This window comes from Nycticebus coucang, chromosome 2 (assembly GCF_027406575.1).
Source record: "Nycticebus coucang isolate mNycCou1 chromosome 2, mNycCou1.pri, whole genome shotgun sequence".
NCBI lineage: Eukaryota > Metazoa > Chordata > Mammalia > Primates > Lorisidae > Nycticebus > Nycticebus coucang.
Window position 1 is genome coordinate 14,334,963 of NC_069781.1, and position 18,579 is coordinate 14,353,541.

At 38.5% G+C, this 18,579-nt stretch overlaps 1 protein-coding gene across 4 annotated transcripts in view; it reads left to right on the forward strand.

Moving 5' to 3' along the window:
- The window catches only part of RC3H2 (ring finger and CCCH-type domains 2), a 73,097-nt gene extending 57,886 nt beyond the window's left edge, over positions 1–15,211 (forward strand). For 2 of the 4 annotated variants that reach the window (XM_053563148.1, XM_053563156.1), the window contains 8 exons: positions 193–339; positions 670–883; positions 1,722–1,806; positions 2,057–2,138; positions 2,607–2,741; positions 3,114–3,221; positions 3,320–3,468; positions 4,988–10,219. In XM_053563148.1, the coding sequence (XP_053419123.1) occupies positions 193–339; positions 670–883; positions 1,722–1,806; positions 2,057–2,138; positions 2,607–2,741; positions 3,114–3,221; positions 3,320–3,468; positions 4,988–5,180 (1,113 nt within the window). In that variant the 3' untranslated portion in view covers positions 5,181–10,219. Of the gene's footprint in view, positions 1–192; positions 340–669; positions 884–1,721; positions 1,807–2,056; positions 2,139–2,606; positions 2,742–3,113; positions 3,222–3,319; positions 3,473–4,987; positions 10,220–15,141 lie in introns of those variants that run through there. The other 2 variants (XM_053563173.1, XM_053563164.1) reach the window with 2 other exon arrangements.
- The last annotated feature ends 3,368 nt before the right edge of the window (positions 15,212–18,579 follow it).

An 18,579-nucleotide genomic window follows, 5' to 3' on the forward strand; every position in this document is an offset into this window, starting at 1 on the left:
AAAGAAAAGAAGGCATGCTATTTTCTAGTAGAAAAATATTACTTGTTGCTTATAAAAGTTTTTATATTAAAAGTATAAAAAGTATTTAAAAACTTCACTGTGAAGTTCTCTGAATTCTATAATAGTTACTTTATATTAGTTACAAGCTTGCAAATTTAAGTTTTTTACTAATTGGCTTTTTTTTTAAACCAGTTCTCTGAGAGTGTGAGTGGTACAAAATTTGAAGAAGATCATCTTTCCCATTATTCTCCTTGGTCCTGCGGCACCATAGGATCCTGTATAAATGCCATTGATTCAGAGCCCAAAGATGTAATTGCTAATTCAAATGCTGTGTTAATGGTATGATTTTCTGGGGTATGACTTTCTGGGGAGAGAAAATGCATGTTGATTCAAGTTTTAGAACGAGAGCTTTCATCTTCATGTTATTGCTATATATCGCATTTGTAAGCAGCAGCATTGTATTTAGATAAGTCTGAATTAACTTACATTTAATGTTTTAATTATTTGAGCATAGTTTAGTGGTTTAATATTAGTGTTGGATTATCATTGAGACGTAGAGCTAGTGTTACATTTCCCAGAAAACTTAATAGCATGTCTGTTGATAGCATATACTTATTAGCTGAAGTAATAACCAATAGTCCTTTTATTGATTTTCTTTGGTTTGCCCAGGACCTGGACAGTGGAGATGTTAAGAGAAGAGTACATTTATTTGAAACTCAGAGAAGGACAAAAGAAGAAGACCCAATAATTCCCTTTAGTGATGGACCCATCATCTCAAAATGGGGTGCAATTTCCAGATCTTCCCGTACAGGTTACCATACTACCGATCCTGTCCAGGCCACTGCTTCCCAAGGAAGTGCAACTAAGCCCATCAGTGTATCAGGTAATCCTACTAATACCTAGCCTGATATGTTCTAGTCACTGTGCTTTTAATCACCAATCTGTGAAATAGAGTACCTTTCCAGGCGGCGCCTGTAGCTCAAAGGAGTAGGGCACCGGCCCCATATGCCGGAGGTGGCGGGTTCAAACCCAGCCCTGGCCAAAAACTGCAAAAAAAAAAAATAGAGTACCTTTTCCTCCATTTAACAACCATATTAAACTCAGAATTAATGGTTTAACCAGTGTCATGTGGCTAGTGGGATAAAATACAGATTTGTTTTTTTTTATTTTTTTGAGACAGAGTCTTACTTGTCACCCTTGATGGAGTGCCCTCATGTCACGGCTCATAGAAATCTCAAATTCTTGGACTTAAATGATTCTCTTATCTCAGCCTCCAAGTGGCTGGGACTACAGGCAGCCGCTACAATGCCCAGCTCTTTTTTAGAGACAGAGTCTCACTCTTGTGGAGGCTGCTCTCGAACCTGTGAGCTCAGCAATCCACCCACCTCGGCCTCCCAAGTGCTAGTATTACAGGCATGAGCCACCGCGCCAAGTCTTAAAATAGAGATCTTTTTTGAAAAGTTTACATTCACATCTATACACTACTTTTTCTTTTCTTTTTTTCTAGAAAAATAATATTTATAAATCAACTGCTGATTCTATCATACCTTTTTCTTTCTTTTTTTTGTAATTGAATATACCTTTTATTTATTTTTATTAGCTTTATTCAAATTAATAGGAGGATATAATATTTAGGTTACGTTGTTCTCACTTCCAAGGTAAAGTTCTAATTATACACTAATTTTTCACTTAGATTGTTATTTCTTTCTACATTTCTCCAGATTATGTCCCTTATGTCAATGCTGTTGATTCAAGGTGGAGTTCATATGGCAGTGAGGCCACATCATCAGCACACTATTTTGAACGGTAATGTTTTTCTTAATTCTTTAGGATTATCCATTCGCGTATTGGTTTTCAGAGAACAAGTTCAACATTTGTTCATGAAATATGCTTTGCTAGTCTAAGCTATGTAATAAATTTCTGAAAAAAATTTTACTTTTACATTTGGTTAGAATGATGACTGAAGCTTTTGAGGGTTATCTGTTACATAAAACATATAGTCATTACTGCTTTATTACAATAAACTTTATTTCAATAAACATATTTCTCTTTAAAGGGACAGATTTATTGTTACTGATTTATCTGGTCACAGAAAGCATTCCAGTACTGGAGACCTTTTGAGCATTGAACTTCAGCAGGTAGGTTCTGTGTAAATTAGCTTTGAATATATTTTTTTTTTATTTCAGATTAATACGAAGATACAAACAATTAGTTTTCAATGTTTGCATTTGTTAGGTAATGTCCCTAGAAGGTGTGTCATATACCCTTACATTGTGCCTATTGGGTGAGAGCACACCCACCAATCCCTGCTCCTCCCCCTCCCTTCAACTTGAATTGAGTTTTTCAGTTTTGAATTTTTAAAAAAATAGAATGACAATAGCCGGGCGTTGTGGCGGGCGCCTGTAGTCCCAGCTACTCGGGAGGCTGAGGCAAGAGAATCGCCTAAGTTCAGGAGTTGGAGGTTGCTGTGAGCTGTGTGATGACGCTATGGCATTCTACCGAGGGCGATAAAGTGAAACTGTCTCTACAAAAAAAAAAAAAAAATAGAATGACAGTTAAAAACTATGGTTGGAAGCTAACTTATTTTTCTTTTTTTCCTTTTGTAGGCTAAGAGTAACTCATTACTTCTTCAGAGGGAGGCTAATGCTCTGGCCATGCAACAGAAGTGGAATTCCTTGGATGAAGGCCGTCACCTTACCTTAAATCTTCTAAGCAAGGAAATTGAACTGAGAAATGGAGAGGTAAAGAAACTGAACCTCTTAGCTTCATGTGTAATGTAAGCTGCACCTTGGTTTATACTAGTGTTAGTGCATTTTAGTATGCTTACTTCTGATAGATGATTAATTGCTTTTAAAACCTACAGTAGAAATAATAGTTTGAGATTTCCTAAATCTTTACTTAAACCATTGAGGTTCTCATTTTAATGTAAAAGGGAAGCCCTAGGTTCCAACGCAGCTATAAATTCGGTATTTTTTGGTTTTGTTTTGTTTTTATTAAATTGTAACTGTGTACCTTGATGCATTTATGGGGTTCAGTGTACTGAATTGATATACAATGTGAAATGCTTACGTTGAACTAAGTAACACTAAATTCTGTATTTTTGTTATTTACAGAGTGATTATACAGAAGATTCAACAGATACTAAGCCCGACAGGGATATTGAGTTAGAGCTTTCAGCACTTGATACCGATGAACCTGATGGACAAAGTGAACAAATCGAAGTAAGACCCACAATTAAACGATTAGGAGGCTTTGTTCCACTGAAAATTAAAAAGTACAGAATACTTTCAGGCTGAAGAATAACATTTTATTTTCTTAGGAGATCCTGGACATACAACTTGGTATCAGTTCTCAAAATGATCAGTTGCTGAATGGAACAGCAGTGGAAAATGGGCATCCAGTCCAGCAGCACCAAAAGGAGCCATTAAAGCAGAAGAAACAGAGTTTAGGTGAAGACCATGTGATTCTGTGAGTGTTAGACAGAAAATTCTTAACAGTGGACATAGGGCATGAGTACTTAAAGAGAAAAAGATGCTCTGTTAAATTCATTTTTGACTTCATGAGGAAGACCTTAAATAATAGAACAATGATTCGGTCAGTCCAGAGTTTTAGGGGAAAAGATGCAAAATTGAACTAAGTGGTCTGTTTTAGTAGCCTGAAACTTCCATTTTTTTTTTTTTTTCCCCCTTTTAGGGCAAACATGAAACTCAAAGTTTATTGAGGAAGAGAAAGATAGGTTTACAGAGCAAGATCAAGGTAACAGGTTTACAGAACAAGATACGTTTGCCATAGACAGTGAATGGGTCTCCACTGTCATGACAAAAGCCCTAAAATTTGCTTTTTGTTGGGATAAAAGTCTGTGCTCTGGGCCAGGCACGGTGGGTCACACCTGTGATCCTAACACTGTGGGAAGCTGATGCAGGAAGATCCCTAGAGCTCAGGAGTTTGACCTGACCAGCCTGAGCAGGAGCAAGACCCCGTCTCTACTTAAAATAGAAAACGTTATCCGGGCATTGTGGCAGACATCTGTAGTCCCAGTTACTCACAAGGCTGAGGTAGGACAATCGCTTGAACCCAGGAGTTTGAGGTTGCTGTGAGCTAGGTTTATGCCACAGTACCTTGGCCTGTGTGACTTAGTGCAACTCTGTCTCAAAAAAAAAAAAAAAAATCTGTTCTCCAGCATTAGGTTATACTTCTTCAGTGTGGTAGCCAAACTTAAAAAAATTAAAACCTAGATTAAGGGTTACTTTTTTAAAAAATCATGTTAAAGCTGGGCATGGTGGCTCATGCCTGTAAGCCTAATACTTTGGGAGGCCGAGGCAGGGAGATCACTTAAGGGCAGGAGTTCAAGACCAACGTGAGCAATGTGGTGAGATTCTATATTTACAAAAATAAAAATTGCTTTTACATTAGCCAGGTGTGGTGGCATACATCTTTAGTTCTAGGTTGTCAGTATTGGCAACCTCACTTTGCCAGCAATTCAGGAGGCTTATGCAGGAGGATCTCTTGAGTCCATGAGTCTGGGTGGGGCTTAAGTGAGCTATATCATAACAGCCCTACTCCAGCTTGGTCAACACAGGGGAAAGAAAAACAATGTTAAGATTTTCTTGGCTAGGGTGGCGCCTGTGGCTCAACAGAGTAGGGCACCAGCCCCACATGCTGGAGGTGGTGGGTTCAAACCCATCCCTGGCCAAAAACTGCAAAAAAAAAGATTTTCTTGGCTATAATATTGCCATTTTATATAATTACTGCCAAAAAATAAGGGCTTAATCTTGAACTTGATAGGTTACATGGCCATAAATAACCAGTATTTTAATTTTTTTTCAATTTCTGAAAAATGGGATTTTTTTTAGTGACCTGTAATACTTTTAGAGATTTTGTCTAGGGCCTCATAAAAACTTGATAGACTTTTCATAAAGCATGTATGATTGCTCTTAAAAGTTTTCATTTAAGACTAATTTGTTTTCAATATCATTTATTTTCTCAGGGAGGAACAAAAAGTTCTGCCAGTAACTTCTTGCTTTAGCCAACCACTCCCAGCATCTATTAGCAATGCAAGTTACCTCCCTATCACCACACCTGTCAGCGTTGGCAACCTCATTTTGAAAACTCATGTTATGTCTGAAGATAAAAACGACTTTTTAAAACCTGTTGCAAATGGGAAGATGGTCAACAGCTGAAAGAAGGTTCATCTTTCAAATTTGTGACCATACCATGGAAGCATTTACACTAGCTTTTTATATATATAATATATATTATATAATGTATATTTTTTTTAAAAAAAAGATATTACTGGGGGCATCCATTTCCTGTGGACTCTTTGATACTTCAAGCCCTCTTACATTAGCATTATGAAAAAAAAAAAAAGAAAATTTACTTTACTAGGGTAACATGTTCACTTTCCAGAAGTGATTGGAATTTGGACAACATTTAACTTAAGCTTCAAGCAGCTTTTTATGAGTTTGTAGCAATCCGGTGCAGTAACTGAGCCATTTCCTATTTAAATGGCTTCTATAGAAAATTAACAACTCAGTTATTAAACTAGCAGGATCCTACAATGATACATCTAGTGAAAGTAGACTTAATTAACTTATTTATTTCTATTTTATGTTTCACTGAGAGAAATTTCCATCTCATTCCAGCTGCTTTATTTATCTTTTTCATGGGACTTTGCATGGATTTTTTTTTTTCTTTTTTTTCTTTTGAAGAGTGGAGTTAGATGTTCTTACCATAGAATTTTACAGGGTTATATAGTAGCTTTCTTTACTGCATTATATGTAGAAGTGTGGTGCAGTGCTTTTATCTGTAGCATTTTTTTTTTTTAATTTTCCATTTTTCAAGGATAGTTTCTGCTTTGTTAATATTTATACACAGGCTACTTGTTGAAGTAATTAATTAAAAATATAACCAAGTGCCTAAGTCTTTCAGCTGATATACTAGATATTAAATTCTCCTAAGTTATGCAGAATCGTTTTTACAATTTTGATAAATTATGCACTAATGTAATGGCAGTTTTTTAAAATGCAGATTTAAGCCTGTACATTATTGAATCTGATGACTTGGCAAAAGAATCAGGTGCTTTCAGCTTTCTTGAGAAAACCCTGTATGTAGCGTTTGCACTGACTAACAAGATGGTATTGCTGGGTTTTTAACTTAAACTAATTAATTTGGATGCTCTTTGCATTATCTTGGTTAAATATTGTTTATTGTTCATGTTGAAGTTTAATTTTTCTTGTTTTTTGACTGTTAGGTTGATAAGACTATGAACCATGTAGTAGTAGAACATTGACTAACATTTATTCATTCTTAAAAACATGAATAATTTCTGCCCTGCCAAAATGTGACTGAAATGGCTTTTGAGTTGGCGTCTGAAAGTATGCAGTATGTTTAACGAGTCAGACCCAGATTTGTGGAAGATATTTTATTGAAATCTAAATTTCAGTCAACATTTGAAAACAAAAGCTGGGCATTCCTTCCTGGTGATCTTACCTATAGTTTGTCTTTTTGTTTTTCCTCTGTTTTTTTCAGATTAGTTTGTCTTTTATTATTATTTTTTTTAATTAACTTCTGTGAAGTTGTTTACTCTGAAAATTGTACTGGAATATTTTAAGCCAAGCTGATCTTTCACCAGGTGTACTGTATGTAAGGGCTTTTCCTGCTAGCAAGATGCTTAAACAGGATCATGTTATTGGTCGTCTGAGCTATTTAGTTGTTTTACAAAACCACAGCATTGTATCAGATAAGATTTTGATAAAAAGTTTTGTGCACATTTCCAGGGGCGGGAGGGTTGACATTTCCCTGAAATTTCTTGATCAGAATGAGTAAATACTGGTGTTTGATAACTGTCTTAATGAACATGCTCATAAGGTGACTGATAAGTTGTAAATATACCTGAGAAACAAAAGGGGTAGTTTTGATATTCTGGTGTCAGTATGGAAGATCTTACACATTTATTTAATACTCAAATGTATGAAGGTGTTTGTTTGTAGCATAACAGCACAGTAGCCTTGACTTAGTTTCCTTTGGTTAGTACTGTACTTTTTTGCCATGGCCAGTGCTCCCCATCCCTACAAAGACCTTTTTTATTTATTTCACTCTGTAACCTGAAATGAATAGGAATAAGAGTTTTAAACCATGTTACATTAACTTATTTCTGACATTATAAATTAGCCTAGGATATTACAGGAACATGATTGTTATATAATTTATATCAGAACCTTTATATAAATACATGCTTATTACATTTAAAATGCTTCCAATGTACTTTATTTGCTGTTTGTAATTCCAAAAAGGATATGCAAACCAGTCTGTCTATTTCATGGATATTTAATAGTGAGATCTTCCATGTTGAAGGTAATGTATTTTTTTTTAAGATTTTAAAATTGCTATTTTGTTACAAAATAGAGACCTATTAACAGTTTGAGAGCTCCTTATGTGCCCTCAGGGAAAGAACCCTCTGTGCAACAGAACTACACAAAACATCTTCAGCACGTTCTGAGGGTGAATATATACTACATAAATTGATCTTGTGTATTTAACCTTATCTTTTTAATTTTAAAATTGAAATTTTGAAACTTGGTTGTGCTCTGCTGGAAGGGGTTGGGATAAACTGCTTAGATGTTTGCCTACTTGTCCAGTGCAATTACATTTGCATCAGTATATGTGTATACCTGCCAACCTTATTGGTATATCTCAGAACATTTAGATTAAAATAATGCTTGTCTTGCAGCAGGTGATCCCATAAAAGAATAACTCCCTATTTTTAAAACTTACTCTCTTTCTCACTAACAACATAGGAATTGTCTCTGTGTTGTGATTATGCTGTGTTGAATCCATTCTCTATGTGATGATGGCTACCTTCTGTCTGTCATGGTAGTTTTAATATGAAGTAAGGCCACTGGTTCTCTGCCACTTTAGAAGAAAGCACTTCATCTGATGCTTTTTCAGAATGGTACCTGCCATGAAAGAAAATGTTACAAATCAGACCTAGGATGTGACTTTTTAAAATTGGAGCATTTCCTATAATTTCTCCACACACTGTGATATACACGTGTTTGGATAAAGGATATAAAGCAACAGGAAAGGAAATCTGTACTATTGGTAACTAAATTACATGTGTTGCCTATGGTTTAATCTAATTGGATTAAAGTAGCCTGAGGTCTAGATGGCAGAAAAGTGGTAGTTATTTTCTTTAAGTTTTATGTTTCTGTTTTTCAGTTTCGAAGTCCCATTCTGACATCATATGCCCCATTTAGTTACTGCAGCTGTAGCATCAGTAATTTTTTTTTGTAGTCTAATTTCATTTTGGTTAATTCTTATAAATTACATATATATTTCTTTAGTTGGTACCTGAACAAAGCTGTTTACCTTGTCCTTGCTGCCATGACTTATTTTCAATGCCATGTGAAAAACCAGTTCATACATGAAAAGTTGTGCATTGTAATTTTCAAAAGAAAATTAGGTGAGTGGCACTTTCCCCCTTCCCCCCATAGCTATTGACTCTAGTAAGAGAATAATAAACCTTTTTATATTACAACTGAAATTTTCCATTTGTATGGATCTAGTCACTTTCACTCAGATTTCAAGTTGAGGCTAAGTATATAAATCACATCCCAATTTTATATGCAGCCTTGAGAAAATTACAGGATGCACAGCAATTTGTAGGAATTTAAAATAGGATCATTTAAACATTTGAAAAATTGTTTTTAAACCATTTAGCTTGCTTTTGGATTTTAAATGTTAGAGCCCATGTTGTCTTGTACAGGGGTGGTATTTATAACAATCAGATTCAGCATGTGTTAAACTTTGAATCTGAGTATTTCGTCCCTAGCTTGAGTCATTTTATGAGCAGATTGTTACCAGTATTGATAACTAATCATTAAAGGGAAAAGTTGCATTGCAACTGTGTAGTGGTTTCCTGGAAGAACTTTTCTTGTGTTTTAGTGAATGAAGAGCATTGATGGGATCACTTACTGTAACTCCTATATAAGGACACCTTCTGCAAGCAGAACACAAATGAACATGCTCAAGGAGTATCACATTTTCTGGATAAATTGAATAAGTTAACTCCTTTATACTAACAGTTTCTTTGTATCCCTTTGCTGGCAAGGGAATACAAGGAGTAATGGCCACAGGTCAGAACACCCACATTTAAGTGGAGTCTTATTTTTACTCCAAGAGCAGTTAATCCCCCAAGTCTGAAATTGGCAGTTTATTCTTTTTTTTTTTTTTTTTTAATAAAAATTTAAAAATATCCCTGAACCAGTGGAACACAGACACTGGCTGCACTTAGTACTGCCAAAATCCAAGGTCATTTGCACATATTCCATTAACCTGTCAAGAATTAGGCCTCACTTTATAACCCAAGGCATGGAAGTGCATGCATTCTCTTAGCTGGGCAAACAATTATACTGTAGTTGTGATACAACACATGTGGCTTTTATTTGTACTGCACATATCCACTGTACAGCCACTTGGGAGTATCGTGGTTAGCTTGCAGCAACTGCTGTCTGCATTTATACTGTTTATTGCATATTCTTTTCCCTGGAAGTGAAAGAAATGTTTTTCTTGTTGCATTGATTACATTTTATAAATTTGCTTAGCTGGAAAGTTTGGGAAAAGAGGCCTGTTTGTCAATTGTACAACCGATTGTGAAGCTCTAGTGTGAATATTTTTACGTCTGTATTAGACATTTTCTTTGCAAATCTATTGTTCGATTGAAATGTAAATGAAATTAAAGATGGTGTACACCCATCATGTAAAAAGCAGGCACCATCTCTAAGATGGATTTAATGCTCATTTTTAAGGCATATACTCAGCTTCTATTTAAAACTATAATTTAAAATAATTCTGTACAATGAAATGGGGAATATATATGGGAATAAATTCTATTCCATTTATTTCAATTTGAATTTCCAAATTGTAATGTTTCCCTTTGTGCTATAGGAATAGGATTAAATGGGGGAAGGCTAGGACTTATAAGGCCTGTATTTGGGGGGAGGGCAGAGATGGAACAATGAGGGTTGTGATGATAGTGAATAGCAAAGAGTGAATTCTGTGTGTTTTTGCTGTAGCACTGAAGTGAAGAGATATTAGCTTTGGCTGTTCACAAAATAGAGCATCATGATTTTCAGTGTTTGAGAGAAAATTGATGGAAAAAGTTTGCAGTACTTGACATGTATTTGCATGCACAAAATAAAATTATTTGTCCACCTTAAAAGTTGTTTGTTTAGTATCAGTATTAACTTTATGATATATTTTAGTTATTTTTATTTTCTTGATATATTTTTTGACTTAACAAAGCTATCTGGTCACTACTTAAGTTGGAATTTAAATGATTACCTGTCTCATCCATATATCATTGGAAAGGATCTGAAAAAAAATGAATAGACTCAAGGAAGTTGAGATATTCCTTGTTAGTCACTTCATTCAGTATGGAAGATGACATAGATAATACTGAGTTTACTATCTAGTAGGGATAAACTAGACATTTAAATACATAATTTATAAAGCAACATATCATAGAGGTATTAAGATAGTTCTGTGGACCTCAACACATGAACAGAGAATAGTCCTAGTGGGTCTACACAGTATCGTCATTGGGCCTTGAGTGGTTTTATTCATTTGTTGATACATTTTAAGCTCCTATTTGTGCTGGTCATTAAGGTTTAAGATCAATAAAACAAGGCCCTTCTCTAGAAGCTCATAGTGTGGAAAATGGGAAAGAAATTTGAATAATTCTGTGAGCTATGTAATGTAGGGTATATGGAAACTTCAAAAGAGAAATTATGTAGCTGGTGATAGTGGTGAGTCAGAGGAAGAATTTCTCTGAAATCACCTCTGGTTAGAATTTGTAGGCTGATTAACATTTCACCAAGCAGAGACTGGGGGAAGGACCCTGAAGTTTTTACTCTACCACAAGCCACTCAATCTTTTTTCTTTTTTTGAGACAGAGTCTCCCTAGGCTAGAGTGCTCTAGCATCACAGCTTATAGCAACCTCAAACTCCTGGGCTCAAGCGATTCTCTGGCCTCAGCCTCCTGAGTAACAGGAACTACGTGCTCACCATACCCAGCTAGTTTTTCTAATTTTAGTATAGACAGGGATGTCGCTTTGTTCAGGCTGATCTTGAACTCCCGAGCTCAGAGAATCCACCCACCTCTGCCTCCCAAAGTGTTAGGATTACAGGCGTGAGTGACTGTGCCCAGTCCTAGATCTTGGGATTTTAGTCTTTGGTAGTAGTGTGAAAGATGAAGCTGCAACTAGACTGGCAAGAAGGCCAGGTCAACAATCTACATTAGAAGTTGTAAAGAGCCAGGCATGATGGCTCACACCTGTAATCTTAGCACTCTGGGAGACCCAAGCAGGTGGACTGCCTGAGCTCAGGAGTTTGAGGCCAGCCTGAGCAAGAGCGAGACCTCATCTCTAAAAAAAATTGCTGAGCATTGAGGTGGGTGCCTTTACTCCCAGCTACTTGAGGCAGGAAGGTCACTTGAACCCAAGAGTTTGAGGTTGGTGTGACTATGATGCCAGGGCACTCTACCAAGGGTGATAAAATGAAACTTTTTCTCAAAAAAAAAAAAAAAAAAAGAGTTAAGAGCAAGGCCAACACCAGTTATGATTGCTCACATCTGTAATCATGAATAGAGGGCAGGCCTGAATCAGAATTCTGACTCCACTACTTTGGAGTTAGAAGATCTTGGACAAGTTGTGTAACATCTCAAATATAAAATATGAGCTATAGAGTGGGGCATGGTGACTCATGTCTATTATCCCAGCACCTTGGGAAGTTGAGGCAGGAGGATTGCTTGGGCCGAGGAGTTTGAGGTTATGATAAACTATGGTGACACCACTTTAGCCCAGATAACAAAGTGAGACCTTGTCTCAAAAAAAAAAAACAAAAAACATACATCCTAGCATTCTGGGAGGCTGAGGCAGGTCCATTGTCTGAGCTCAGGAGTTCAAGACCAGCCTGAGCAAGAGCAAGACCCTATCTCTAAAAATAGCTGGGCTTTGTGGTAGGTGCCTATATTCCCAGTTACTTGGGAGGCTGAGGCAAGAGGATCGCTTGAGTCCAAGAGTTTGAGGTTGTGTGAGGTATGACACCACAGCAGTCTACTGAGGGTGACAAAGTGAGACTCTGTCTCAAAAAGAAAAAAAAAAATAGACTGTAAAGTGTTAACTTAGAAATAGACAAATTCCTTAAAAATACAATTTACTGGCTCGGCGCCTGTGGCTCAAACGGCTGAGGTGCCAGCCACATACACCTGAGCTGGTGGGTTCAAATCCAGCCCAGGCCTGCCAAACAACAATGACGGCTGCAACCAAAAAATAGCCGGGCATTGTGGCAGGCTCCTGTGGTCCCAGCTACTTGGGAGGCAGAGGCAGGAGAATCGCTTAGACCCAGGAGTTGGAGGTTGCTGTGAGCTGTGATGGTATGGCCCTCTACCCAGGGCAACAGCTTGAGGCTCTGTCTCAAAAAAAAAAAAAAAAAAAATACAATTTACTAAAATGGATACAAAATGAAAAGGAAACTTAGAATAAGACTTGTATTATCTATTGTTGTAATGAATTATAACAATCTTAAAACTTAATACAACAACATTTATCATCTCAGTTTCTACAGGTCAAGAATCTGGATGTGACTTAGGTAGGTCCTTAGGCTTCAGGGCTGCAGTCTAGGTGTTGGCTGGCACTGCCATCATCTCCCACAAAGGAGAAAGTCACAATCTTTTATAACAATCTTGGAAGCAACATGCCATCACTTTTGTGGTATTGTAATCCTTAGAAGCAAACCACTAGGTCAGTTTCCACCCTCGAGAGAAAAGGATTACACAGGGCATGAATACCAGCAGGTGAGGATCTTTGGAAGCTGTATCAGTGTGTCCAGTCAGAAGAAAGAAACCATACAGTGGGTTATATGTGAGCAAGTTTGCTAAAAAGAACCATTAAACTCCAAAAAATGAATACAAAATAAAAGGAAACTTCGTATGGTAACTCTATGGCTTAGGGAGAGTACCTAAGGAAGGACAAACTTGGAAAGGGTCCCTTCCCAATGGTGGAGTTGAGAACTTCTTGTAGCGGGTATAGTGTGGCTAGTGGCCTAGGCTGGAACAAGTTGCTGGCAAACAGAAAGCCACTCTCAGAGCAACAAGACAGGTTCATGTGAGCTTGCACAGAGAACTTGAAATACAGGGAGACCTTTGGAGGCTGGCGGGGCTGAAAGACTTAAACACACCAATTTCCATGCCAAAAGGACCATATGTGCCGGATGCCTGGCTAGGGAAGAGGGTTACAGGATGCCTATACATCCGTATCACTCACTGATTTATCGACCACATAGCTGCAGGAAACAAAGGAGGAGCTGCTCTTCCTGCAATGCCACTACAGTGCCCTCTGCTGAGAAAGCTCTTCATTCACTGCAAGGGAGAAACACTTCCCTGAATTCTGTCCATTATTATTATTTTTATTATTATTATTTGTTTATTTATTTGTAGAGACAGAGTCTCACTTTATGGCCCTCGGTAGAATGCCATGGCATCACACAGCTCACAGCAACCTCCACCTCCTGGGCTTAAGCGATTCTCCTGCCTCAGCCTCCGGAGTAGCTGGGACTAAAGGCGCCCACCACAATGCCCGGCTATTTTTTTGTTGCAGTTCGGCTGGGGCCGGGTTTGAACCTGCCAACCTTGGTATATGGGGCTGGCGCCTTACCGACCGAGCCACAGGCACTGCCCTTATTATTTTGTAGTTATAAGGTCTATCTTACCCAGGCTGGTCTTAAACTCCTGACCTCAAATAATCCTCTTGCCTTGGCCTCCCAAAATGCTGGGATTAAAGGTGTGAGCCACCAAGCCTAGTAAATTCTGTCCTTCATTGCAGAACATATATTGAAGGGTAAACAGGGACCTGAGAGGCAATACATTGATTATCAGCACAGGAATCATTTTAGAAGCTGCCTGCCATAGCCCCATGTCTACTGAAGAAATTGAATTCATTATGAAAAATCTTTCCACAAAGAAAACTCCAGACTCAGATGTTTTCACAGGTAAATACTATCAAATGTTTAAAGAGAAATAATACCAATTTTACAAAAGCTCTTCTAGAAAATGGAAGAGGGAATTTCCAACTAGTTTTATCAGACCCATGTAAGCCTGTTACCAAAACCAGACAATGACGTTATAAAAAAAGAAAATTGTGGCTGGGTGCAGTGGCTCAAGCCTGTAATCCTAGCACTCTGGGAGGCTGAGATGGGTGGATTGCCTGAGCTCACAGTTTCAAGACCAGCTTTGAACCAGAGGGAGACCTGGTCTCTAATAATAGCCAGGCATTGTGGCGAGCTCCTGTAGTCCCAGCCTTGGGAGGCTGAGGCAAGAGAATCGCTTGAGCCCAGGAGTTTGAGGTTGCTGTGAGCTATGATGCCACAGCATTCTTCCAAAGGTGACAAAGTGAGACTGTTTAAAAAAAGAAATATCCCTCACTAACATAGATGAAAATATATTTAAAATGTTTACAAGTCTAGCTCTCTATGTGTATAATACATCATGTACAAATGTTTATTTAGGAATGAAATGTTGGTTTAGCATTTGAAAATCAATCTGTAGGCGGCGCCTGTGGCTCAAGGAGTAGGGCGCCGGTCCCATATGCCGGAGGTGGCGGGTTCAAACCCAGCCCCGGCCAAAAAATCACACACAAAAAAAATAAATGAAAATCAATCTGTATACCATACCACGTTAACAAAATAAAAGTTATATTCTATTCTAAGGGCTCTTGAAATGTAATGGAGTTCCATTCTGCTTGACTTACCAAGATTAAAATCTACACAAATATATAAAAAAATTCATACAGTTCTAAAAGCAAAAAGAAATTTTACTTTAAATTGTAAGTGTGTGTGCTATTTAAAGAAAAACATTGTGGGCGGTGCCTGCGGCTCAAAGGAGTGGGGCGCTGGCCCCATATATGGGAGGTGGCAGGTTCAAGACCCAGCCCTGGCCAAAAACAAAAATAACAAACAAAGAAAAACATTGTTACTAATGTGTTGTTTAAATCTGGGCAAGCAAAGAGGTTTTCTGATTTTCTCAGATGCCTTACTCAGAACTTTAAAAAGAAATTTAACTGTTACTTTTTTTTCTTTTTTTTGTAGAGACAGAGTCTCACTGTACCATCCTCGGGTAGAGTGCCATGACTTCACACAGCTCACAGCAACCTCTAACTCTTGGGCTTACGCGATTCTCTTGCCTCAGCCTCCTAAGCAGCTGGGACTACAGGCACCCACCACAACACCCGGCTATTTTTTTGTTGCAGTTTGGCCAGGGCTGGGTTTGAACCCACCACCCTCGGCATATGGGGCCAGCGCCCCACTCACTGAGCCACAGGCACTTAAAGATAATCCAACCTTTTTTTTTTTTTTTTTGAGACAGTCTCACCCTGTCACCCTGGGGTAGAGTGCCATGGCGTCATAGCTTACAGCATCCTCCAACTCTTGGGCCTAGGTGATCTCTTGCCTCAGCCTCCCGAGTAGCTGGGACTGCAGGCATCTATCTGCCAGAATGCCTGGCTATTTTTTGTTGAAGTTTGGCCCCGGCCAGGTTTGAACCCGCCACCCTTGGTATATGGGGCTGGCACCCTACCCACTGAGCCACAGGCGCCATCCGAAAATCCAACATTTTAAGAGAAAAATCTCTTAAAATTATAGCACATACTAAAGATACCATTTTTTAAATTTAAGAAAGGGGCAGCTGGACACAATGGCTCATACCTGTAATCCTAGCACTATTGGAGGCTGAGGCAGGTGGATTGCTTGAACTCAGAGCAAGACCCCATTTCAAATAAAAATAAAAAGTAGCTGGGCATGGTGGCAAATTCCTATAGTCTCAGTTACTCAAGAGACTGAGGCGAGAGGATCAATTGAGCCCAGGAGTGTAAGGTCCCTGTGAGCTATGATGCCACAGCACTCTACCCAGGGCAACAGAGTGAGACTCTGTCTATTCTTTTTTTTTTTTTTTTGTAGAGACAAAGTCTCACTTTAAGGCCCTGGGTAGAGTGCCGTGGCCTCACACAGCTCACAGCAACCTTCAACTCCTGGGCTTAAGCAATTCTGCCTCAGCCTCCTGAGCAGCTGGGATTACAGGTGCCCGCCACAACGCCCGGCTATTTTTTGGTTGCAGTTTGGCCGGGGCCGGGTTTGAACCCTGCCACCCTCGGTATATGGGGCCGGCGCCTTACCGACTGAGCCACAGGCGCCGCCCGAGACTCTGTCTTTTCAAAAACAAATTAAGGGTGGTGCCTGTGGCTCAAGGAGTAGGGCGCTGGCCCCATATACCAGGGGTGGCAGGTTCAAACCCAGACCTGTCCAAAAGCTGCAAAAAACAAACTAATTAATTAATTAAGGAAAGCGGGAGAGGAGTATTTATTATATAAGAAAATAATCCTGGGTGGCGCCTGTGGCTCAAGAATAGGGCGCTGGTCCCATATGCCGGAGGTGGCAGGTTCAAACCCAGCCCCGGCCAAAAACCACAAAAAAAAAAAGAAAAAGAAAATAATCCTTATCCTTGCTGGTTTTACCTTTATTACTACAAAATAAAACATTAAATCTTATTTTTAAATAAAAAGACACTTAATTGCAACAGACTGAATCCCCCACCAGAGAAAGAAAAAATTGGAGAGAAAGAAGAAAGGGGAGGGAGGATGGGAAGAGGTTGTTGGGAAACAAGAAGAAAGGGGAGGGAGGATGGGAAGAGGTTGTTGGGAAACAAGAAGAAAAGGGAAAGGAGAAGGAAGGAAGAATAGAAAGAAAAGATAAAGCAGACAATCTCAAACAGTCCCTATATGGTTGATGTCATTCAAAACCAACTCTATTAGATACAAGTTTACCAGATAAAATGAAAAAGCAAAATCATCTTTAGACCCTTAAAACCTAAAAAACAAAAAGTAATCCAAGTAACAAGAACTAATTTGTTAATTTAGAACAAATTAGTTATAAATTTTACATGAGAAACTCAATGGAAGACCAAATCTTGTCTTATCCCAAACTATTATGATTTGGAAAAACTATAAGTAGAGCAAGCCTTGGAACTCATGCTTCAAGGCATTTAATCAATTATATATGAATTTCATTCAGTTATTTTAAAATATTAAATATGCTCTGGAGCAGTGGCTCACGCCTGCAATTCTAATACTCTGCGAGGCCGAGCCCCGGATTGCCTAAACTCACGGGTTTGAGACCAGCCTGAGCCACAGCGAGGCCTCATCTCTAAAAATAACTGGGCGTTGTGGCGGGCACCTGTAGTCCTAGCTACTTGGGAGGCTTAGGCAAGAGAATTGCTTGAGCCCAAGAGTTTGAGGTTGCTGTGAGCTGTGATGCTGGGGTGTACTCTACCAAGGGTGACAAGTGAGACTCTGTCTTAAAAAAAAAAAAAAAAAGATAGCCGGGCGTTGTGGCGGGTGCCTGTAGTCCCAGCTGCTCGGGAGGCTGAGGCGAGAGAATCGCGTAAGCCCAAGAGCTGGAGGTTGCTGTGAGCCGTGTGAGGCCACGGCACTCTACCAAGGGCGGTACAGTGAGACTCTGTCTCTACAAAAAAAAAAAAAAAAAAGAAAGAAAGAAACTTCTAGTTTTCACACTGAAATGCAGAAAACCAAAAAGAACATTGTTCTCTCTTTAACAGTGAAAAAGAACCAGGCTAACTTCAACTAATAACTTTTTTTTTCTCAACCCATCTGTATTAGTTTTCTTTTGCTACCAGTCCTTCCGAAGAAAGCTGCTATGATAGACAAGTCTATAGGATGAACTTTAGTTATCCTTGCTCTTGTGTGATTTCTAGTTTCTGAGTGTGGGCTGGACTCATTGGCTCACTTCGAATGAAAACAATATAGGAGACGTAATGAAATGTCACTTCAAGGCTAGGTTATAAAAGACTGTGACTTCCCTGTGAGGGCATTTGGGAATCTATGGAGAAACTTATGCATAAAGAACCAAGGTCTGCCATCAGCTTGAAAGATCAGCCATGCAGATCAGCTTGAAAGTGGTTCTCTATTTTCACAGTTGGGACTTCAGATGATATCTCAACCCCAGTCAACAACTTGATTGCAACATCATGAGAGACCTTGAGTCAGAGGCACTTAGCTAAGAAAAGTCATGCCCACATTCCTGAACCACACATAAACTGCAAGATAATAAATACTTGTTTTAAGCTGTTGGTTTTGGGGTAATTTGTTATAGAGCAGAGATAACTAATATAGTTATCTTAATGGGAACTCATAGTAAAACCCTGTCTCAAAAAAAAAAATGTAGGATTCATAATGTAAAATATGGCCCAATTATTTTCTCTCATATCTATACAGGAATTGTTATATGATTTTAAAACTCAGAATAACTAAACTAAGACAATAATTAATACTTACTGGCACATCCTCAGGAACACACTTCTCATATACTTAAATGGCCCTATCATGCTTATGACATTAAAATGTGACTTGTATTTTGGACATAGTCAACATCTTTTCCAAATATTAAAACAAGTCTTTCAGTTGCTCACATTTTACTAAAAGTCCCAAATGGTAACTTACAAAGGGAAATCCAAGA